General features: G+C 39.6%; 1 protein-coding gene across 2 annotated transcripts in view; it reads right to left on the bottom strand.

Moving 5' to 3' along the window:
* LOC128878038 (uncharacterized) overlaps positions 1-26324 on the bottom strand; it is a 78289-nt gene that overhangs the window by 35458 nt on the left and 16507 nt on the right. For both annotated transcript variants that reach the window (XM_054125836.1, XM_054125832.1), the window contains exons 5-9: positions 22324-22384; positions 21896-21977; positions 18911-18996; positions 16994-17135; positions 14485-14675 (exon numbers count right to left, since the gene is read on the bottom strand). In XM_054125836.1, coding sequence (XP_053981811.1) covers positions 14485-14675; positions 16994-17135; positions 18911-18996; positions 21896-21977; positions 22324-22384 — 562 coding nt within the window. The remainder of the gene's footprint in view (positions 1-14484; positions 14676-16993; positions 17136-18910; positions 18997-21895; positions 21978-22323; positions 22385-26324) is intronic.

Raw genomic sequence — 26324 nt, forward strand, 5'->3', positions numbered from 1 at the left:
AACCACCTCTTTCAAGCTATTACAATATTTTTGGGACACCCTGTATATCGATTTTCGCGTGGTAATTGACAACTGTAAGACATGAATTTGGTTTCATTTTAAAGCTTGATCTTTGTAATTGGTATGCATGCTCTGTGAAGTTCAACTGTTTCGTTGTTGTGTAGCTATAGAAACAGTAAACACGGACAGTGAAAGAGTAAAAAAATTCGTGCTTTTATTCTTTACGAATTTAAACTTGGCAGTATAGCAGCAAATGCAGCAAGACGCATTTGTAGCGTTTGTGGGGAAGGCGCTGTTAGCGAAAGAACCGCACAGAAATGGTTTAAAAGGTTTAAAGAAGGAAATGAATCGGTAGATGACGAGCCGCGTTCAGGGTTATCCATCTGTCATCGAAGACGAAAAATTCATCGAGTACGTAAGTTCAAATCCAAGAAAAAGATGTTCTGAGCTTGCTCAAGTATTCGAATGTGAAGAATCTACCGCAAGAAAGCGAATTCATTCGCTTAATTTTCATAAAAGATTGGGCAAATGGATACCGCACCGTTTAACGGAAGAGAACAAATACTCCCGACTGAACATTTGCAATATCCATTTATCGATCGAATTTTAACTTGTGACGAAAAGTGCGTGGAATATGATAATGTACGACGATCACACCACTGGGTTCGGAAGTGGTCATGTGCAACAGGAACCATACCAAAACCGAGTCTTCATTCGAAGAAGGTGCTGATCACTGTTTGCTGGACTACACGAGGTTATCGTTCACGTTAATTTTCTTCCACGTGGCAGATTATTACTGCAGATACTTATTGCAAAGAAATTGATGAAGTCATTGTTGAAATTGATGATAAATGGCGATTATTTCGTTGAATAAACCTGATTTAAAACAGATTTGAGTATTTGTATTTTTCTCTGAAAATCCGCACGAACTTTTTCCGGTACCTAATAATTTAGGGTATCCTTATTAAGTGTCTTAAATTGTGGTTTTAATATTAGTAACAGTTTAGTAGAATACGATTCTTTTCCATATTATACAAATTACTGTCTATTTTGTAAGATTTCCAAGTATTCAGCCTTCGTTTCTTACAATTGTTCGCCTTTCTATCGACATAGAGAACAGTTACAGTGATCGAATTATGTTGTTCGTCTAGTATCGGTTCGTAAGTGGAAACTGCGAATCTCGAACCGGGACGCCGTCATACGATGACGCACGAATTCTCGTTGATATCGCGCTCGAGTGACGACGTCACGATCTAGTCCGAGCAAAATTCATTTCGTTACACGAGAATCTAATGAAGTTTCCTTGTTTCCGGAATCCCTCGACTCTTTCGCCATCCGCCAACTTTTACTGTGTATAGCCACCTTCCCACGCGAGATACGGCATCCGCATGACTCGGTTAACCCTACGACTCCTCGCGAGGCATATTTAGCGTCGATCTCGATTTCTCGTTAATCACTTTATAATTGCACATACAGTTATTCCGAACATAATGCTGGCAATTAGCAATGCACAGAGTGAACTGTTTAAAACTGAATACCTGGATAACTCGGTTATTTTCAAATGTAGAAAAGAATGTTTTGGAACAGAAATTGGACCGATGACAACGGTTTATCGCGTTGTGGTCGTATGTCGGGCTACACCCGACGAAACAAATTTGCTATACTGGGTGTAAGGCGGATCATGTTTGACAGACATGGTTGTAATTTAGCTTCAGCTTGAGCTTTATTTAAAGTTTGTTGTTGATAAGCCAATGTTTGCACTAATCTATTCATAGATATTACATGGTTATTAGATACTTGTTAAAGGTTTCTTTGTTTTACACGACTCCCTAATTTTGGACTTCTATTGTCATGAGTCAATAATTCGTGTTATCATAACGCAACTCTGTACATTACATTTACATTACATTCCAATCCATGTTTGTCGTGGTCCACTGGCCCCTATTATAGCTCGGGTACATCGGCGTCGCTAAACCCGTTCTGTAGCTGCGTATTCTAACACTACAGCCCCTGAGGTCTTGTAACTAGCGATTGAGAATAGCGAAAATGTTCTGTACGGCCAAAATAATACAATAGTTTTGTCAAAAACTTTATCCCAATGTTTTAAAAAACATACGATTATCTACAAAGTTATTTTCTGAAATAAGATACCCGTGACGTAAAATAACCTGTTATTTCAAATAGTATTCAAAACTTCCAGTTAGTGTCTCATTGGATTGATATCAATTTATTTGTTTACTTCGAATGAAATGAGTCTATTTTGCAATGGTTGATAAACTGTTTTGAAAAACGACGACGAAAAAGTCATCGTTCCGAGACATCTGATCAAAGTCCCGTTTCACTTTCGTCGAGGAAACGAGAGTGGATTCGCTGTTTGGTTTAGGGACGAGCAGGCTTCCGGTCGTCAGGTGCGCGCCCCTGCGATTCGAGCGACAGGAAACGCAGGTGTACACTGTCGGTGGATCCACCCTAACCGAGGTCGAACTAACCCAGTCTATGACCGACCCGTAAAGCACCTTTCACACGTGTGTCGTGGATTCTTTCAATGGTCGAGAATTCTAACAGTACTCGAACACTCAAGTATTCTATTGCAATAGTACTCGAATCGATAAAGTATTTTATTAGCGTACGAATAATTTTATTTGAATACTTGTTGTCTTTAGAAGATTTCCCCCACGAAAAAAAAAGAAAGATATTTTAATAGATGGGCACTAGCGAATAATTCGAATAATATTCCAATAAAATAATTCGAATAATAATCGAATACCAAAGGAAATATTTGAATCGCTAGAGAATTCGAACATTCGAACACAGGAAGGTCCGACAAATCCTAGTTGAAGTGTGAATGAAGCTTAAGCATAGTTCTTTCCTTTGAGAGGCGAGAGGTGAAATTCGGAAGGGGATTTCGGATTCAGGGGAGCATATCACAATGACGGCAGGTTCGAATGAACAGTCGCAGGTAAGCTGCCCGTCGGCTTTTCTTCGTAAAGTTTCCATTGAAAAGACCGCCGCTACCACAAACGCCACGCTTAATATTAATGGGCTCACAACAGGACGCTTTGAATTGCCTCGAATCTATGACTGGAAGTTTCACTTGAGAAGGATCATTTCTGATTTTTAATAACACAAGTCCAAAAGAGCTACTCATATTTTTAGAATTTTTTTTTTTTGAAGAAGGTCATGCAATTAAATTAATTCATTATCGATACAATATTTTCAATTCGTGCTTGAACAGCATGATTATTTTTGTTCTATTTATCAAAATATAATAATTATTTCTGAATCCAAACAACCATCCCAAAAATATGTATGTGTTTCGTAAATAAACAACGAAATAAAAAATGTTCAGAGATTAAACAAATTTTAGGAGACGATGTTTAAATGGCCATATATCTCTTTCGAGATTTTTTGAACGACTCGAATCGTCGCGTGACTGAACTGCTTGAAAACCTGTGGAGGCTGCCCGTCGATGACCACGCCGAATTCTTTCAAGATTTTCTTGAGCGTGGAACGCATTCACTGCACGTCCATGCACATGCCTGCTCGCCCCTCGAATCGTACACCGTGCTTTAAAGATCTCGGAAAAACGGAAATCCTAATTCGTGATTTCTCCACGTCTGATTTACTCGACAAGGTAGCCTGCGCAACTCGATTTTTCTTTATTGAGTCACAATTTTGTTCCTTATGCGAGCAAAATTTCCTAACAGCAATAATAATTTATTTATCATTCGTTATTGCCTGTTTTTTTTTATTTATTTACTATTCGATTTCTTTATTGTAATAAAGGAAAGTCATGTGACGATAGACAGACACATTTAATTAAAAACATGAAATTTGATCCAATGCGTAATAAAAATTACTGTGGATGAGGATAATATTTCAAACCTTAAAACCAAAGTAAAAGATTAGGGTCTCCAGGCGGGAACTATTGAAATACGAGTTCGTCCAGGTCTATGGTACAGGTATGTCGTTCCTTCGAGAAACAATCGGGATCGTTACAATTCGGTTTGGTCACGCAACCGATTCCGATCTACCCGAACGAAAGGAAGCGAACCCTACGATATTACCGATTTTTATTGCTTGCGGACTAGCCGAGTTTACGGCGGCGACGGTCACAGTGGCTCGCCGTAATAAACTTTTAATTATGGCGGTCGTTTCAACCTTGACAATAAGTCAGTGATTCTCATTAGTATATTCACACACAAATATGAGAGTAAAATATATTTTGTAAAATTTCTATTGGCAAACATTAACCAATTAATTCTTCTCGAAATAGCATTTCTTTTTCAGCTAGTCGAATGGCTTCAAGTTTCACAGGAAGTTAAAGTATAGTCAGAAATTTGTTCGAAATCTAAGTATACTAGCTTTTAGTCTTACAATAGCATAGTATCGCGTCCTTCGTTAAATATTCTATTTATATTACCAACGGCACACGACGCGGTTCGCCGTGACTGGCGTTAATAAAATACCCATCGATTTTCCACGAAAACATAATTGATCCGTTCTTTTTTTCTTCTTAACCGACGCAACTACAACCTTGGACGTCGCGATCGTTTACGTTGGTCCAAGGAGGGAGAGAGAGAGGGAGCTTGAATGCAGATTCACGGGGAAAAGAAGAGGAGCCACCGATAAAATGCTCCACTTCCCAGGTGGCTGCGTCGTTGCGGCTCATTATGGCTAAAGATTGGAGAGTGTTGCAAGAGGCACATGGCGTTTAAGTACCGTTTTCCATGCCAAGGAAACCGCCCAGAACGTTCCACCACATTCTATTAATCGGTTTGATCAACGACCACAGTGTTAACGTCCACGCTCCTTTATTAGAATCTGTCTCACGATCCTACGGTTCTTCCATTGATCTCGAAACCTATTTGAGTGTAGTCGAACTTGGATTGTTGCAGAAAAACGGGGTTGAGAATGCCTACAATTATCGAGGTAACCACTCCAATAATAAGGAGCCCTTCTTACACAATATATTTCTACTAACTATGGTCACATGATTCTACTACCAGTTACTCTGCTCCATAACATAAATCGTTGCTAAATAATCACCCTCCCCCAACTTAAAATAATGATGGGAGCACTTACCCAGCAATGTTCAACCAGAACTATTGACACTCTAAGCATTGATGTATACAAACCTGCAACAAAGTAGAAGAATATCGTTAAAATCGAATTAAATAATGAATTAACTAATATATTTATTTATTCGCGGAATAAGTACCCTTTTATACGAAAAATGAGAAATATCCGATAAAGAGAATAAGATACATCAGGAGTAAGAGCAAGATGTGGCCGCATCTCGTACTACGAGCGCTCGGTTACCGAACTTCGAAGCGGTGCCGCGCGTGCAACGACGCGACACTCGTTAATACACTGTAAATTTTTACATTTCTCATTGTACCTTCTTAAGAGTATCATCAGTGGATTGGTGAGGTTTTTCTGATGAAAGTAAGTTCACACGCGAGCTTAATCGAACTAATCTTAATTACGAGGCGTTACTGTTATCGGATCAGTCCCGTCGCTACTTCTATCGATCAACGCCCATTAAGAAACCAATACAGAATCGTAATCGAGACGAGTTCCATTGTGCACCGACTATTTATGGAATCGTCAGCCGCATTCGATCGTGACGAGGACACGATGACGCGCGTCACGCGAACATTGGTTCCATACGAATCGTACATTCCATCAGGTTTCTCCTTCGTCGAACACAGGCGACGATATGTCTACTGAAAATCGATCAACGCGAGAGAGCAAACAAAGAATAGGTCAGAGTTGTGATTAAGGCTGTAACTCAGCTGTTGCTTAACCTCGCTCGTTCATTATAGCATTGCCAGTATATCACACATAGGGCTGTTTTCACCCTTAAAACCGTTTTTGGGCCAAAATTGTAATTAAGTCTCCATGAAGTTTATTTCTGGAAAAATTCCAATTTTTCTACGTGTATCAATCGCCGAATTTCCTTTGTAAGTTAAAATATATATTAACGAAGCGAATTTCTAATCGAGGTAAGAGAAAGATGGCATTTGCATAGAAAGCGAGCCTTGTGGAGAAGGGCGGGACGACGATAGTAATTAATGTTTAATGCAGGAACACACACATGCGTGCACACGCACGAAAGCACTCGATTTCGGAGCTATCGAAGTTGCTAGTTGGAGAGCACAGAACGAAAGCGCCGCTTTAACGGTTCGAACCACTTTCGCAGAGGCCGCGAGAGTGCGGTGAACGAGCACTCGACGTGCACTCTCAACGTGCACGAGTACTTGCGCGCGCGAGTGAAAATGTGCAGAGTAATTCGACCGTTTTCCTCCGAATACATTGAACCGACGTTCGGAAATACAATACCAAACTCGAGAGCGTCGTTATACACCCCAGTAATTCCCGCTTCCAAGACGATTTTTCTTTCGGATTCGAATAACGGAATCATTTCTGGAATTTTATACTCGACTGAGAATTTAATTTTCTATGTTTTGTTAACGTAACACCACGAGAGAATTCTGTAGACAGATTGGCGAGATTCCCCTGATGAGAATGACTCCAAACACGACCTTGTTTGGACTATTTTCAATTATACCAAATTCTAATCATTCTTTTAAATCATTCACCTACGTAGAATTAAATGTACTCCGAATGGGGTCGTGTTTGTAATGATTTTGTTGGCGATGGTCTTGCGAATTGATTGGTAATAATCTCATGAAGACATAATAAGCAAAAGGTAACATATTATTTTGTGTTATTGTTTTAAATTACCGAGAATACAGTGGAGAACTGGGATATTATTAATAACTCGTTTGTTATAGTAATATCTTTAGAAGTTTACAAATCAGTACACAAATCTTTAGTTCAATATACTAAATACTTTTCTTAAATGAAAATCCCAAATGTTTCTCATTTCTCAACCAGAAACAAGATGAAACTGCAACAAGGATCGAATGATCACGTGCGTAACGAATGTGATGAATATCGAACGTGTTTAATATCAGCTTAATCTTTTTCTAATGTTATTCTCGTCGCGTGTCGCCATAATGGTGTCAATGGCGAGGAATAAATCGGTCCGCTAAAGACGCTTTTAAATGCCGACGAGCAAATGCGATCCAAGCTGATCGGAATTTTACAACGTACACGATAAGACACTTTATCTTCGTTGCGTAAACAATATTTATGTAATCGTATTTACCAAACTGAAAATAACATACAAACATTTTGGAAGTGCAACGTGTTCGTGAATTTCATAAATCAACATTTTCGAATGGACAATATTTTCTGTAAAACGACATAGTTGGTAATTAAATTCATCAAGACCAAGTTCTATCAACCAAAACATGCGAAAGCTCTGCGTTTAATTGTAAGATGAGAACAAAAGATTACTAACAATAAGAAGAAGAAAACCGCATCGCCCTTTTAAGGGCATTTCCTTCGTCGTCGAGCTAGGATTGCATTTAACAGTTGCAAAGCGAACCTGATCTCGAACAAGGTCACAGGGATTTCCAACCGCAGAGAAGCAACGAACAATCACGTTTTTATAATAGTGTTTCGCATTGTACTCGAAAATCAGAACGCCCAATCACCGATATGGGAAGCAACGGTAGAGAATCTTTTCACGGAACTTTTTTACGATCGCGAAGGAGGAATTAATTCTCAAATTTGTAATTTATATTCGTAAGAGAGTATTATAATTTTATAATATCGTTGTAAGTGTATTTACGATGGATTGTTAAGTTTTCCCAATAAAAATGACCCCAAATGCAACCATATTCCAATTATTGTTAATTACACATTTACTTTAATAATTTATGGAAGTTATTATTAAATTTTATCAATATCCTAGTCATTGTCTATTTAGTCGAGCTTCCCGATGAAAGCTCGCGCGAACCGAGCGAATCCCACGTGAAACGGTGACAACAATCGCGAAACGAATATCTTCGATCGGGTATTTTGCAACTAAACGAGAATGTTCGCGCGGCGACGAACACGGGCGAATAAAAGGCGTCGAATGATGCGCATAATAGGACCCGGCGAACAATAGGAAAGGCGGCTGTGCACAGTCGATTCGACGATGGTAATACCGTCATCCTCGTTACTAGCAATGGAATCGAACACCCTCAGAGTAAATTTGAATCATGACGCGAGAGGAAAACCAATGGAATATTTTATAGGTATTCGAATACTACGAGTAAATCTCAAATATTTGAGTACTTTGAGAATCGAGTACTTTGATGAATTTAAATTTCTATGCTTCCGTTAACTATGCAATTTTTAAAGGGTTAAATATCGAACTTGATCCCAGCCCTAATGGTTATGTCGCCCTCTCACTCATCGTTACCTTCCACACTTTCCTCCCTATCGCGAGTCCTTTTCTCTTTCATTCTCGTTTCCTTCGGCGTGTTTTTTTTTCTTCTTTTTACTTCGAAAGCGGGATACGTGGTCGGAACAGGAAACGCCATGGGAGAGCGAGCAATCGGTATTCCATGGCCGTGTCACGGAGAACCACCACGAAACGCTATACAGCCGCGACGAGAACCGGACCCAGACTGCACCGTGTCGTTTCTAACGATGCAACGCGTCGCTCGATTTTCGTCAATCGGGACTGACGAACTCTGCTATCCATCGTCGAATCGAACAGGAAGCGAGCAATTTTGGAAAGACTTTCGGACGAGTGATTTAAAAAAATCAAAGTCAAATCAAAATCAAAGTGAAATATTTTTGCGATTAATTTGTTATAATAATTGTAGTTAATATTTTCGAATACTAGGTAGCCTATACTTTTCGATGGAAAATAGAGAGAGAGAGAGAGTAACTAACTAAAATATAATATAAATATATATACATATATGATAATTATATTTAATTACATATATCTTTAGATATATGCATACGTATTACTCATATACCGTCGCCTTTAGACGCGACAAATTTCATTAATTGTTCGAATTCAACGAAATCGTAGACCTATACCTTTAAAGGTGTACAGTCTGAGATAATGCCGAAAAAATAAAATGGATTCTTTAAAATATCCCTTAAAATATAGGTATGTATACGTATCTATTCACTTTAAGCGTTATAAGCCCAATGAGGCGATTGAATTTGAAGTGAATCGTTCGAATTTAATCGGAAAATGTTGCAACCTGCACGATAACGCCACCCAAACGATAGCAAACGCGAGAAATACGCTTGTACGCCGATCGTACGAGCAATCTTATCCTGATCTCTGGGAAAAGAAAGACTTTCACGACGATAAGCGTTCCCGTGTCCGAGCTCAATGATTCGCGGTCTGGTGTCTGTTATCCGAGCCATGGATATCGATTTGCACTCACGAAATCGATATCGAGCCGATGCCCACCGTTCACGCTGCTGCTCGACGGTCGTTCGTACTCGCATAACATTTTTTCACGTCGCGCTACGGAGCGGATTTGCATTTGACGGAGCAGAGAGCTCGAGGACTCGACCGTGTCGCCTTAAAAACAGCTCCTGCTGGCTTCGTATCGCGTTATCGGTATTCTTGTCTTCGCGCTTCTCTTCGAACAAAAATCGGCCATCTTCTTCGTTCGCGTATGCTTCACCTTCCTACACGCAACATGTCAAAGTTTTCTATGGAATCACGTGCTTGATTTATTCGTACATTACGACTACTTTTATGGTAAACACAGACATACAGAGATCAAATTTGTTTCTCTTTGCAATTATAATTATTAACAGATTATAACATTGAAAACCTACTGTGGAGACCGATAGCAGGAAGGACTATCAGAGAGACGGGAGAGGCCCGGAGAGGAGATGAACCATCTCACTCGAGCGGGATGTAAGGATGGGTCAGTTGTAAATAGAACGGCAAGCGACACACAGTGTACAAGTAAAATAAAGAAATAAATACAGAGGTATACAAGGGAACTATATTCATTATTACCACCCGTCACATCACACCTACTTTAAAAATGTTTTCGTTGCTATATTTAAGTCTGGAGAATAAGTTAATTATTACCTCGATATTATATATAAAATTCGCTTAGAAATTACGTTACTTTTATACAGGCGTGCAGCGGACGCACGAAAATCAAATTTGTTTTTTCAATTGTAATCATACATTCTACTTGTATATTCTACGTGTATAGAAATGCATACCTTTACAATCTCTATTATTTACAGATAAATCACATACACGATTCCACTTGGAAAACAATTACGATCTTCATACGTGTGTTCTCTGCGCGTCCTCTTACGAAGAATCGATTCAAATTAGGTGTCTTAGGTTCGTCCAGTCGTCTAAATTCAATTTCCTAAATACGATCGGATCGTGTCAGTCTAAAAACGTAAAATTAAATCTCGAAAACGATCGAGCGATCGCGTGGCTCGTTATTGTCAACGACTGCGGAAAAGGAAAGCCGCGTACGCGGCTGGTATTGGGCCAGTGAGGCGTCAACATCCGTCCGGTGGATAAACGAGAGCTGTCGAAACAGGAAATTCGTTACGGGCGCAATCCTGAAGAGCTCTCTCAGCAGACTGCATAAATGCCTTAGTTACTCTCGATGAAACTTGATTTATGAAATTTTATTTCAAACCCTTCCCCGCCCCTAAATTTTTCATTGGTTCGTAGTACGAACTTCGTACTGCCACGACATAGCGTTGACGTTTTGGACTCGATTCGCCTGATATGACATGGAATATCGTTACTTCGAAAGAAATTGAATGAAACAGTTGTAAATTGAACAGAATCTTGTATACATATCTATCGATGAATTATACCAAATGTCAAAAGTTCATGACAAATACTTTTGTTGGAAAGAAATACGTTGCCTCAAAACTGGTGAAAGAAAAAGAGTACCCCATTAATTGCAATAAAGTATTCATTAATACAAAGACCTCGCACGTGTGAATCTGCAAATTCGATACATAATGACGTTTATTATTATTGATTCGTTAAAGAGAGCCTGACAGGAGGAAAACTGGGACAGAGATCACGATTCGCAGAGAAAATCGAGCGTGCGGCTGAGAGAAGAGAAAAGGAGCGAGCGATCTACGGGTAGCCTAGTTTCGAGTAGCGCGAGGACGACGCCTCGCGTCGGCACGCTTCAGCACGAAAACCCGAAAGCGTTCGTTTCGAATTTATTCACGGCGTGCTCCCCGTTCAAAACTGACCCGATGTCAATGGACGCATTCATTCGCACCTGAACGCTTACCCTGTACCGTCTATGAATAACTTGCAGGTAATTTCCTTCCCGCTCGAGAACGCTCCTCGTGTCACCGTTTCGAATACGCTGCACGAGAGAGAGAGAGAGAGAGAGAGAGAGAGAGAGAGAGAGAGAGAGAGCTCGAAAGTTTACTCTTCACGCTGAAAATGTCAGGTTGAAGGATAATTTCAACAACCTGGTTGCATCTTTTGTTACAATACTATAAAGTACGATTAAGCATTAAGTAATATACAACCAGCCCCATAAGCATTCTCTTTATTTGTCTATTGAAGAAGCTTGTCGAAATTAAATGATAGATTTGATGTTCCCAAGTAAATTTGTCATTATAAATACTAGGTTGTCCCAAAAGTTTCTTCCCTTTCATTAATAAGTAACGCATACACAATATTTTATGTCTAACGTTATGTTATCGAATTGCGTACGATTCATTTTCCTCCACTGCTGTCTCAACATTAACATCTAAAAAATCAGTTGTTTATTTATATAAACATTACCACACAAAATAACTGAGTGCAAGTCACGGAAGAACCTTTTGAGACAACCTAATATGTACTCCATCTCAATACAAACAAAAACCCTAATGACTATGAGATCTCAGAAAACATGGCCTACGGATAATTTTGTTGTCTGTCATAGTTCCCCCTCCCCCTTCTCGAAATCAAACATTTTCCTCCCGAGCCATATCTTCGTATCATTAAAAGCAACAAAGATATTTTAGCAACTTTTTACACGATCCAATTGGCGCTACGGGTAGCACTAGAGACAAGAATTCATAAAGAAACGGCTTCTACATAGTAAGTGTTGCAGGGCAAAAGGGCCCCCTTGAGCTAAAACCCCGAGATTTCTTGTTAGAGGCTGCGAGAGGTTGGGAAACGCTGGGATAGAGCGAGGCGGAGCATCGCGAAGGACTGGAAAACGCATTGTTTAGGCTGCACTTACACCGACCGACGGTGGGTGTGTCGCGAGCATGAAATACCGACGAAGCGACTACAGAAGGGAAGGAGTCCGTTCGGTGACCGACACTCGAAAGCCACGTGAAAGATTCTAGCGGACCCCAGCCCAGACATGGAGAAAATTACCAAGAACGATAAACTTACTGTAAACATCGTATTACTCATTAAACCCTACAAACAAATCTTGTTCTAATTTCTACACTTTTGCGAAAATAAATTTTACCATGTTATTCGAGCAAAAAATGATACGAACAGTCATAACTCAGTATTTATAAACATCTAAATTTTGCAATTCTTACACTGTTCTTTGATTGAATTTTTATTCGTGCATCGGGAGATATTTGATCGCGAAATAATGCCCAGTTCTATTTTCGACTCGTTATTTGAAATTTCTATCTGGATAAGAATGTTTCTCCTCTCTGGACCATGGTCACCGGACTCTATTCGAGCCTTTGAGCGAGATCCGTTCGGTTCTATCGACTCCGGTTTCGGGAAATTAATCTCCAGACCCCGGTCCGCTGCACCGTCGAGGTCCAAGCGATGCACGTTTAATTAAAAGCAAGCCGCCCGTTTTCGAAAATAAAACAACCACCATGGAATAGCGTCGCAGACGCTCGTCAGAAACTTCGCTGAAACAATCTCGAGGAATTGTTTAATCAGCGTCCACCTCGTTGTGGATAATCGACCAGACCGCTATAAATAAAACGCGGATAATAATATGAAAAATAATAACGAACAGAAAGATAAATAATAACAAAAAATATTCTTTAATAGAAAAACAAAGAGTTTCTTGGCGACGAGGTTTTCGTTTTCACGACTCTATAAGAAAGTTTGAAACAAAATTAATGACTTTGAACTCCCTAACAATCATCGACATTCCTATATAGGACCACGACAACGTCATCACAATAAATCCCCCATAGAATCTTTCCCAAATGTTCTTTTTTACTTTCGAAAATAAACGAGTTACCAAGGTGCCGTGATTCAAATTCCACACCCTCTGTACATATTATGATTCATTTTTTGAAATTTCCCAAAGGCCGGCGAGCAACAATTTGAGAAACACTGCTCTAAGGCGACAAGCAGCAGCAGAGGGCCCCCTTTACCCGTGCTCCGGAAAATAAAATAATTATTGTACTCGAGGAATATTTTCTATCCCGCCCAACGTTGGATAATCAGAGCTAATAAATCATAACAAGGAACTCCTCGCTGAATGTTCGGAATAAAATTCGCTATAATAAAAGCTTCTACCGTCACACAGGGGGCAGTACTTCTCTCCCTCCTCTTTGGACCTTTCGTTGGCTTCGTAAATGCGCACTTTGCAGAGAGGCGAAATGGAGGACGATATTGCATTATGGTATTCCATTAGCACTATTATCTTTATTGCGTTATAATTGCAGAGCTCCCGGCAAACGACGCCCAGACTTTGACACATAGATTAATCTCCGCGTCGAGTCTAGGACAATTCGTCTCCTGGCTGTGTGGCGGCTCGGAGATTCATTTAAAACTGTCGAGACGGCAGAACGAACAAACTTCTGGACTTATCCGGTCCGTAACACTCCCGGCTGGTTTCTCCCGATAACGGAGATTTCTGGCTCTAAGGTGTACTCCACCGCGACCACCGCGACATCTAGCGATCAACTGCAGAGTTCACTGTGCAACGACGAAACCACAAACCGTCTAGGTGCAGTTGCATTCGTCACTTGCAGGGATCTACCGTAGATCATCCGTGTACAGTCCTATACCAGCGATCAATGTTGGGCGTTATTCAAAGTAATTCTCAGCTTGAAATGATCGTTTCGATAAAGATTCGTTCCAATAAAATTTTATTAGAATAACTTTCCATGATAAAGGATAAACTGGATGCCATTCAATGATTGACGAATCGGGTGTTCCAATTAAAATTAATTTTAATAAGAACTTGTTCCACAGTATGTTTTTATTCGAATAAGGCTTCTGTAGGGTTACGAATGAATCTGTCATTTTTCGTGTCATTTCTAAACAATTTTACACCTATGATACACTCCTGAACAGAGTCAGGACAGGTGAAACCAGAGGACGAGTTTTGGTTACGTGACGGCTATGTTTACATTCAACTCCATCTCCCGAAACGGACGATAGTAACTTTAATATCGTAGTAGCCTGACACGAATAGATTGAAACTCAATTAACAGGGCAACAACATATCGCGTGGATCGATCTATACAGACCTCGATTCACGTTAAGATGAAATCATTCATTACGACTTAAATTGCTATTGGAAAACAATATCGGAAAGCTTTCGATATACGGTTTCTTCGCACTTATCAAAATTTCAAGAAAACGAAAACAGTTTCAGTACTCACCTGCAAATCGGTTGTTGGTCGTCACGTTCGTCCGGTTGATTCAGGAAATTGCCGTCGTTTATCGCCGAAGACGTCGAGCCCCGCGGTGACCTTGGCCCGCCTTCTGGTTCTCCAATCAGGACTTCTGTTTGGCCATTTTGGAAGGGACTGCTGGCACGTCGTTCCCCGATCCTTCCACCCTGCACCGGTGTCTGGAAATGCAAGTGTGATCACACAATTATTGACAAAACATCGATAATTTACCGATGAAAACATAAATATCGTATTATTTGTGTAGTCAAAACGTAAATTTATACACTAGCGAGTGTACATGATTGGAGTTATACATCTAATGGTACAGCTCCGCTGAAACGTATCATTTTCATTAACACGTTCGTCGCCACGTCATCCAGAAATGGGTGACAGGACTTTCTATTAAGGAACTAAAAAAATAAATTTCAAAGGTCAGACAATAATGAAAATAAGTCTGGACAGGTTTCGTGAATTTGCCGACGTTAAAAAATTAAATGCTACGAGAGATGTTTAATTATCTAATCTACAATAACCTCGAGACAAAATTTTAAGTGTATAGAAATTTTCACGAGTTTTAGCTCGGCAGTCAACGTGTTAAATGTATCAAATCCCTAGTAAACTCCACCAATTTGGATATTTTTTTGCAATTTATATTTGATGATACAACAGTAAGCCTTAATTTCGTAAACAATCTAATCGACGAGGAATCAATAACCGGTAAGTCCCATCTTTAACTGGAAGGTGAATCACGGTTACGCGGTTACAAGATGAATTTCGAACAAACATTCTATCCGCGGGGAAATCAAGCTACCGCGACTACTTTTTCGCACGTCGCAGAATAGACGTTGTCAACAGCGCGGTGAGATTGAAGAGCGCCGTTAGTGAGCTGTGGAACGCGAGTACGCTTCGTTAACGATCTAAAATCAATAAAAACTTTATCCAGGTCACAAAACCGATTAACCCTTGTGGTTCTAACGAGGAAAGTCTACGATCGGGACGAGCGTTCTCTGAATGGGACCCAGTGCAAAAACGATTATCCACAGTCGTTATTGCACTCTACATTAACGTACACATCATGTTCAATAATACCTCGCAGAATATTTTCTTTAAATACAACATTTGTTCGGAACTACAACACCTTTGTTAAAGGTAAAATATTCCGTTCAAGATCAAATTCTGCCTGCTACAAATCGCTTGACTTTAAATATTTTTGTAAATATTTAAATACTTAAATAACGATGTGCGACAAAAAAAAAAAGTTCATACTTTTCTTGAAGCTAGTAGTGTTTACTTTAAATATCAATCAGAGCTTCGTTTTTTACAACAGAGATGGGCAAAATTTTTATCTAAAAAGAAAATTTCAAAGAGAACCGAACGACCGTTTACAAACGGCTGGAGCGCCCCGAGGGTTAATCGTGTGTATTAACTCGTTCCTCGAGGCACTTTTCATCGAATTCCAAGCAACGTTCACCTGCGATTAATTATGTAGGAATGAAGTACAGACAACGAATTGCAATTCCGGGAAATGGTTACTTCACGCTTAACCCATTAGAACGGACGCGTTTACATAAGCAGCGCGAAGGAGAAATCATTTTTTTTACCTGAGCGGTGTAAAGATAGAAGTGAACCGCGAGTCGCTTTCAAGGATATTAAAAACACCGATACACACGGGTTAGCTGCTTGCCAGGTGTTACTCTTTATCTTTCGCGCTCCGTTGCGACAGCGTGTCCCATCGGAAAAATGAATTCTTTTCAACGTAAAAGAATAGAAGAATAGAATACCAGACGAATATGTAGATGAACGAGTCTGTTTGAACAGTGAGGAACAAAAAGATTTGAAAATTTGCTTAACCCCTTGTGTTGCAGTGTTGTACGTGTTCCTCGCCCGTTCGAGATACTTTTTTAATAAAACAAGCGTTTCACGTATCCTATTAGCATAATTCATCGCGTTAGATTGTAAGGAGGTCAGGTCTGGGTAATAATAAGTTCTAATATATATGTCAAGGAGAAATACTCTTACACGGGGTACTGATTACTTTTAAATATACATTACGTTGTATTTACTATTTAGAATTTGGTATTTTCAACAATTTACTCTAGACGAAGTTATTTTAGATACTGCAATACGAATCGATCCACTGCAAACCGTGAATAAAAATTCATAATTAACTTTCCCAATAATAGATATAACATTGTCGGAAGATTGATAAATGTCATGGGTCAACATCAGTCATAATTCCACTTTCCTTTGTACAAAGCAATTCGTCTCTGAAAAGGTTAAAATGATACAATGAAGGTAGACGCCTACAGTTGTTAAACTCCAATGATAAATGTATATAGAAGGTCAAGTTATTCACATTTGTCTGCATTAAACATTGTCTTCTTTCTTTTAGACTGTAAGACGCCCCTTCGCACTTTGGAAAACACTGTGGTGAACCGTTGCATCACGTTGCTACGTTTCGTGATAAATAAATGAATAAAAGATTTCTTTCGCTAACCAAACGATTGGTTTCCTCGGGACCGCTCTGGGGCTTGTTCAACGCGTCCTTTCCTTCTCCGGCGTCCTTGGTGTCCTTTCCTATGATTTTCGGGATCGTTCCGTTGCTGAGCTTCGCGGTAAATGCATTCGGACTCGGTTCCCTGCGACAGAATCGATAAACACGTTAAGCCTGCCATAGAATACGAAACAAAATACTGCTACACAACAAATTTTATTTGTAACTTTGTCGCACGTGTTTCTATAACGTGATATTAAAATCTGTATTGTAACAGGTTCACCAAACATTTTGCATCTCAATATTAATAATCATAAAATATAATTTTAATATTCTTCATTTGGCATTTCTGGTTTTCTATTTAATGGATATAAGAATTTTGTTTGTTTCTGCTACGGCAATGGTTTCCGGAATAAAAACAACGACGCCATGCGCGGTTGCATCGCAATGGGATATCAATCACGCCAATCGCTATTTCTCGCATCCGGTCTGTAATTGTACTTCCCATTGGTGGGTACCGTGAGTTTTCACGTTTCGAACATACTATGCCACGCTACAAACAAATCGGAACCGTTAAAGGCAACATTTCAAACAAGGGAAGCTCGAATTCTTCCAAAATAAAGTTCATGGGAACCTAATCGCACTGTTCTTTTCCATTTCGATCAAAAAACCGATTTTGAAGGTGAATACACACCCTCGCAATACTTGTGGTTATTTAAACCGTTTTTGGGCTAGTTAAACGATATTCTTAGAATAAATTGATATTCTAAAAACGATTTCAACCAAAATGCCAATTATGCTACAAAGGATGCTCGAGACCACAGAGAAACTGTTTCATAATTCAAATACAAGCACAACGATCGTCAAAGTTGTTATCAAAATACCCTACTTATATGTGTTACAGTTTATGAACACCGGCAGAAAGGCAAGAATGGCGGATGACGTTGAGTTGGAGCCACTGCAGGTCCGCAAATGTTTTGTTTCCGAGTTACAGGCTTTCAATGTTTCGTAACAGAGGTTATGCCTCGAACGGAATGTCAAGTATGTAAACATGACTCTAATTTCGCTCGAGCACGATAGCATAACGCGAACCAGTGCTTCTCAAACTATGGTCTGCGAATGTATAGGTGGGGGGGGGGGGCAGTAAGCTCTCTAAAATCACTATACCGAATCTAAATGATAATGAAATAAATGCATATTTCTTTGGTAATAGAAACGATAAAATAAGAAAAATTATTCATTAAATACAGATTTAACGAACTTCAATCAACGTTTCAATTACTGTTCTTTTTCAGAACACGCAATGGTTCAACAAAGTAAATTTCTAATAATATAATAGAATTAACAATTAAACATATCCATTTTTTATCAGAGTATCAGATAGAGATTAAAAAAGATGAAAAAATACATTCAGGTCAAGTTATGAATTTCGAGTAATTAATTACTTAGTGCTGTACAATTAAATGCAAACCAATTGCTCGTTTCCGCGGGACTGTATAATGCTGGAGAAACATGGTTACAGTTGTCTCGTCCCAAAGGGACAGGCATGTTTACATATTTGACATTCCGTTGGAAACATGACCTTTGTTACGAAACTTTCAAAGCCCGTAAATTTTTATGGATCATTTTTATGGATTTTTATGGATCAATGCAACGAGCAGAATGTGCTCCCTCGGCTAGAGTTTTTCAATTACTACAATACTTTTATTTACACCTAACAGATTTCAAATGCGATTAAAAACTTAATTCAGTTACCAATTACGCGAGACAATTAACTGTACGAAGTTGCAGCTGACAACGGATTAATTGTAACTGTCGCAGTTCTCGCAATTACGGAAGTCAATTGTTAATTAAATGACAGAGTGTCCAACGGTGAACAACCGAAGGCAGGCAACCGTCAAGAACGAAATGTCCACTTACTTGTCGGCAAGCGTCACGGTAATTTGGTTGCCAGTCACATTTTTGCTCGCGTTGACCCCGCTCGTGGACGCCACCGACTCGTTGATCTGCACAGAGAATAGAGAGCATCCAAAACGATCAGCGAGGTTATACCCTGGCAAACGGCCGCGCTTCGCCGTTAAAAACAAAGGGCTCCGAGACGGGAAAGCAGCTCGATCGATGCTCTTTTTCGTCTGTTTTGCCTTGGCACGCGACACGGACGGATCCCAGAGAGGGAGAGAAACAACAAACGATGGAGAAAGAGAGAACAACTTGCGTGGAAAACATTTCGGAGCGCGCCACCTGTGGAATAGGCGGAACACCGCCTACCACCGGAAGATGGACAGGTTTCTTATGTGAATATACTTTGTGCGATAAAATACTATTATAAAAATAACCTCATAATGTTAAGGGTTAATAATCGCTACGTATTGGTCCCATTTCAGAGTCCCTTCAGGAAACAGACGTAGAAAATATAGCTACCTTAATACACGGTCTGTCTAAAAAGAAACCGAACTTTCGCTATAAAAAGAAAAAAGTACAAGTAAAGTTTTTACACAGACGTTTATTTACTCAAAATAATCTCCCTCTGCGTCAATACAGCGTGTAGACCGCGTAATTAACATTTCGAAGGACCTTTGCAGCTCCTGTTTTGGTAGCCCGTTTAGTACGGCGGTTACAGCCGCCTGAATCTCCGAAATGTTGCTATAATCTGTCCCTTTCATTGGAATTGGCATTGTTACCTTGTATCATTCACCCTACTCGCCTGATCTGTCTGCCTGCGATTATTTTCTTTTCCCAAAATTGAAAATTCCATCGAAAGGGACACATTATAGCAACATTTCGGAGAATCAGGCGCTGTAGCCGCCGTACTAAACGGGCTACCAAAACAGGAGCTGCAAAGGTCCTTCGAAATGTTAATTACGCGGCCTACACGCTGTATTGACGCAGAAGGAGATTATTTTGAGTAAATAAACGTCTGTGTAAAAACTTTACTTGTACTTTTTTTCTTTTTATAGCGAAAGTTCGGTTTCTTTTTAGACAGACCGTGTATTACCCCTGTATAAATACATCTCTGAATGTATTTTAACTCATTCATTCCTAAGTGTATTGACAGTCTACTACGAGATATCTCGTTTAGACCGATTGCAATTGCTCACGGTACAAGATTGTACCCGTTTGAGTTAGACCTGATTTAGATCCGCCGATAATTATGTTATTATTAGAAAGGATGAGCGAAAATTTAATACATTTATATTTTTTAACAAATTTAGTATCACTTTTTATTATCAAAATATTGGGTTGGCCAAAAAGTTCGTTCGGCTTGTGGTGATGGTTATCCCTGCAGTTCGGATGGTTACTAACATGACGAGAACTTTTACAATAGCGGAATCATAAATTTGCATACGAGATGGGGAAAGATCGTAAAACAAAATGGACAATATGTTACGAAATAAATATATTTCTTTGTCTAAGAAAAATCCTTGTTTATTTGGCTAACCGAATAATAACTCGGATTGCACATCACTGTATTCAATTTTAGCCTCCGAGACAAAACGTGCTCAATTGGAATGACGGTTAATGGATTAATGTCATCTACAATGTACAGAGAGAAAAAATATGCGCCTATACAAAGTTGGACAATAACTTTGTCCACCTTGAATATCTCCGTTATTTATTGTTCGATGAAAGAACTTTATCCGTGACATTCCACCTTCAAAACCATTCGAATTGTCCCACGAACGTTTTTCATTCCATTAAAAAAAGGTAAAAGGGTAAAAGGAGACACTCGGGTGGATCCTTCAGCCAAGACACTTTGTACGTTTATACGGAATGTAGGTTTACAAACAAAGCAGCTACGCTAAAACGAATAAATTATCCCCCGAATACAGTCAAACTGTTCGTTGTCATCGCGAACAAGGAGCTACCCTTTCCAGCTTCCGTAACGGATCTATAGGAACACGGTCGCCGGGCAACTCGAATGAAATCAATGCAGTACCAAAGGTAAATCGAGCGTATCATACAACAACCGACCGCGACGGTTAATTTCTGTTCCTTGGAACATGGAAGGGATGGCGTCAATTACGAATCGATCCGCGCGGAGCAATTGCAAACGACTCGTCGTTCACGTTAAACGACAACGGCTGACAAAGGGAAGGAAGACAGATAACCAGCGATCGCGCGTCTCCATTGTATTCGATGCAATTAGTTTCTATTCCATCCGCGTCTCAGTCCACGGGGATCTATCGAACATTCCAATCGGAAGCGTGGCCGCGAAATTCACAGCATTCCGCGCGAACGGGCGCCCCCCAACCGCGATCATCGCGGCTGCGAAACGAATCGGTCGCGTGGTCGGTAGGAAAATATTTACGAGGGCTGCTTATTGCTTATGATGCGTGGAATGCAAAGCGAACTAGCTGCGAGTGAATGGCGGCCTTGGATACGCGATGCTCGTCTCACGGCGCGATCCACGCCGATGGGAAATCCGTAAAGCTGGTCAATGTGTTTCCTTCGAATTAAGGGCGAATCGCCTGAACGTTGTTGTGCCGACATCAAAATGCATTAAGTATGCAAATGTAAAATGCAAAATGTATTTATGTAGATGAGATATTTAGGTGGCGTTTTTTAGGGTGAGACACCCTGTATATATTTTAATTCTATGCTTTCTGAAGGGACTTCGAGATGTAACCAAAACGTTGCAACTATTGAACTCCTAAAATGTTTACTTTTCAACGCCTACGATAAAGGAACTGCCTTTCCAACTTCCCTTTCGTTACTTTGTTTATTGAGAAACGTGCAAAGTAATATTACGTTCGCACGTAGATTCTAATTTCTATGGTGTTATGTAACATATCCGATCGTCCAATACGGTGAAAGGCCAGGAGGACCTTATTTCCACGAATCTATCGAGACGAGTATCGAACTGGAAAGGCTAGCTGTCTGATATTGCTCGTTAGAAGCGCTTACCTCGTGGTGTAAAATCGCCTCGATATCGCGAGGTTGGATTCTCCAGTGCGATGCAAGCCTCTGCAATCTTTCCTTTGCGCGTCTGTAATCAAAAAACATTTTTTATCGTTAGGTGAAGGTTACAAGGGCCAACAAGCAGTACTCGTTTACTTCTAATTGATATAAACAAAAAAGGTTGATATAATCTTGATAAAATTGAAGGTGTTTTATTATGTTGAATGATATTAAAGTTAATATAATTAAAAATTCTGTTTTGATCGAAACGATTGAAAACTAAACTTGGAATAATATAATAAAAGTAACGAGTAAAAATTATCATGTTTTTTTGTTCGTTTCTCATTGTTTAGATTCCATTATCCTTATATTGTATTTGTATAATTGTTGCGTGTTTTATACTAAAAGGTTCTCTAATTAATAATAATAATTACCTTTCGACGGCGATGACCCAAGCTTCTCGCACCCGACCAGCCTTGAACCCGTCCAACTCTGCTGCAAATAATTAACAACAAATTAATCGTCAGTTTCATCGTTTAATTTTTGGCATTTATAATCATACTTATTTAAACTGTGTTATCATATTTGTGTTGAAGAATTAATGTAAACACTAGGATATTCCCTCCGTGTATGGCGAACAAATTTCGAACAAAGAAACATTTTTCTGTTTCCTTCCTGTCTTCCCTTAATAAAGATCCTAGCTAATATCTCCGCAAATCAGATAGCCTATCCATCAGAACATAAGGAGTAACAACAAATAATTTCACTTGATTTTGAAATTAATAATAGAAATTTTTAAAAATCACAGGTAGAACAGAGGTTGTCTAAAAATTAAACGTAAGACTAAAACATCTTTGTTATTCGATCCGCGACGCGTACCACTTTCAAATGAATCGAAATCCTCGTCCTCGTCGTCAATGAACTTAATAGCGGACAGATCAAAATACTTCGCAACGTCCTCTGACTCCTGATCTCTCGCTGGAAACTCGATCGACTTTGACGAGTCGTCGACCACGGATTCGTCGACGACGAACGTCTGTCCGTCGAGACCGTCTCTGGAGCATCCGCAGAGAATCTTTCGAAAGAACTTGGACATCCTCGATCACCCAAAGATGGGCAAAATTTTATTCAAATTATGGTCGATAAACAGAAACCTTTATTCAAATATTTCTCTAATGTTTTTTATATTTATTTTCTTTTATTTTACTTTTCAGTCACTGAACATTGGCTTCACTTGTTTACACTTAACTACGACGTCCGAAATGATTTAGGCCGTTCAGTGGTCAATTACTATGAACCAAATTCTAATTTTTGATTCAACGAGTTAAGCATAGCGATTTACTTGCGACATTTATTAGGTGTCCAATTGAATAGTTGTATTTTTATTTGTTCACTGGGAAATATTTAATTTCATGCTCGAAATTACACTTTTTATACGACGAGTAACGGACCGCAAGTTATTTATGTTTTATTTGTTATTATAAACGTTCATCCAGATAAGAATTTTGCAAAATCCGTGTCGAGGAGCTTCTCCCGACAGAAAGCTACTCCCAAGTGCACGACCTCTGGCCTCTTCCGCGACGCCACTTGTTTTGGATCGCTCTCATGTCCGGAGCGACGCGACCGTCGGAAAGTTCGTTTATTAAACGAAACCGTGTCGCTTCACGGGACGCGTAAATCGCGATGTCCGTCGAAGCTTCTCTGAAACGACAACGAGAATGCTTGGCAATTCTCGTCCAACGAGTTCGAACGAAAAAGCAGGAAGGACAGCGTGGGATCGACGAGAGGCACACACTTGGAAAAAGGTTGTAAACTGGCGAAATTTTGAGGAGAGTTCACGAGCAAGAGACGCCGACGACGTTCGCGCGCACGTGTCGCCGGGACCATAGAAAATAAACTCTCCACCCGGGTCCGAGAATGGATGGCACGTACGAACGAACGAAGAGGGTTTATATTTGGAACCGCTCACTGGCACCGACGAGAAAAATTAACGACGAGGACCGTAGACGACGCTGTAGCTTCACCTTTACGCCACTGTGAATCGCGAGTAGCTTACTCCCTATTCAGGACAATAATAGTAATAAATTAATTTGGTCGGCATACGGAGGCAGAGTGACATTAATTAAAAGTAATTACTACGTTACAGTAGCAAGACATGTTTCATATTATATATGTCAAAGAAAAAGAATAAATAATTCTGGAGTTTGTATGTCGAATGAAATTAAAGGCTATTAACTGTTTAATTAGAAAAGCAAAGAAGAATCTACACTGTGGGTAGAAAATATGTATGTATAGTGGATAAAAAAGTATGTAGTAAATATACACAGTACATGAATATTTGAATAAAAATAAAAAAAAAAAATTCGACCAGCCGTCCTAGACTTATTTATTTAAAAACGCCACGTGAGATAGACTGCACGCGGAAATTTCGACCAAAGCCTGCCACAAAAACGCTCGCGGTTCCTCGACCTATTACCTCCAGTGGAAAAGGCAATCGAGTCGGACACGTAACGCGATTCGCGCAAACACCTAGCAAACGGGAGTTTGGACCAACCCCATCCCCCTCTGTCCCCCGGTTAACGCGCAAATTTACCTACTCGTTGCACACGAGCTCTCGTTTCGAGGCCGATGCATTCGCGAAGAAGATTCGCCACAATGCTACGCCGGTGGTCCGTTTTCTGCGTTGAAGCGAACTTGGCATCGCGCCAGAACGCGTTCAAATATCGCCAAGCGATTCGGAGAAAGTGCATCCTCCCTCTTGTCTTGCAGAGACAATTTTCCAAGGGCAAGTCCATCCTCGTCATCCGCAATGTCAGCCATGTGCTAATGTCAGCATGGAACAATGCCTCTCTGCCTCCCTTTTTTCTGTTGCGTTTTCCGTCATCTTTCGACTCGATAATTGTAGATCTCTGTACAGGGTGTGCAAAAACGAACGGTCGCAACTTTCGCTGGCGAATGTACGCATCCAAATAGGTGGATATTTTGTTTCGTCGAAGGTTTCCGTGATAAATCTCCACCGATCCGGATGTATAAATACACAGATATAGATTTATTTCTGAGAAACGTGACCCTTCATTTTTAACCAGCTCCAAAAAGAGAGGAGGTCGTCGATTCTTGAACTTTGTTGAATTCGAAATGTTATCTCGGTATTTTTCAAAATTGTTTGTCTTTTAAAATACTATATACTATCTTTTTATGCGTCCATTTCCTCAGGGAAATAAAAATATGCTATAAACATTATTAATAGTTAGTAAACATTATCAACAAAAGATTGGCAGTTTTATACATTTTTAAATCATAACGCGTACACGTGTAACCGTGTATCGCTCGACTACCGCGTCTGACTATTATTCGCTATTGCTACTTGTGTCGGTGTCCGTGAACACTGACAATAGTATAGTATATTATCCATTTTTCGTCGACCTTGTTTTCCCCTAACTACTGGTAGTTGAAACCAGATCGAACAAATAACACCGCGGCACTATCGATGTTTTACAAACACGAACACGAGTAGAAATAACGAGGAATGATCAGACGCGACGCCCCAAAACCCTATTCGTTCGCAGACGCAACGGATCTTCAAAACCGAGCTTCACTGAAACGATGACAGACAGACGCGTAATCAGATGAGTAAACTTTAATCGTTTAAATTTAGGTAACGAAGCTTATAATTATAAAACTGTAATTTTTCATTGTTGTTTACGCAAGAAATTAATGTCGTGAAAAGGATATTTTCGTACATTTTGCCTACATTCTGCAATTCTCTATTTGTGAAAAGCAAAGGAATTCTAGCTAGATGGTTCACGGTGAATCTTAAGAAACCCTAGTTTAAGTGAAAGAAAAATCTAAAACGTTTAACACTAAAACTATCTAGGTTAGCGCATATTTATTATACAAACAACTATATCTTTGTAATTAGAGGGAAGAGGAGAAAACTAATTTATCGATCAAATGAATTTCCTATCATAATGTAAGAGAAGTAAATTATCCCTTATATTCGTTTCAATTAATTTCATTTCTCTATGTTCGGTTTGAAGTTCATGAGTCGTATTGATCGACTTTCTAATTTTAGGGTTAATTTGTCACGTGTTGGTTTTGTAGCTAACGCGTTATTGGGGTCAAACGAGCAAAAGAAGCGTATAGCGATCAAAAATTTCCTAAATCTGGGTCAAACAACTCGTAACCTTCGGTGTCACGCTTTTCAAGCTTGACAATGAGCTTCGGCAAGGGAAAATCATCCGCGGAAATTCCACGAGAAATTATGCCAGAGAGGTCGCAGTTGCGACTCGAATCTATGAGTGTTACCCTGCGATGGAAAAATTTAAATGAAAGTAAAATCTAATAAAGCTATAGCCAAACATTCCACAATTAGACCAATGTCGACAATTTTTTCGATTTCAATGTTTGCATCAAACGAAGATACTATAATTAAAAT

This window comes from Hylaeus volcanicus, chromosome 6 (genome assembly GCF_026283585.1).
Source record: "Hylaeus volcanicus isolate JK05 chromosome 6, UHH_iyHylVolc1.0_haploid, whole genome shotgun sequence".
NCBI classification, from domain to species: Eukaryota; Metazoa; Arthropoda; class Insecta; order Hymenoptera; family Colletidae; genus Hylaeus; species Hylaeus volcanicus.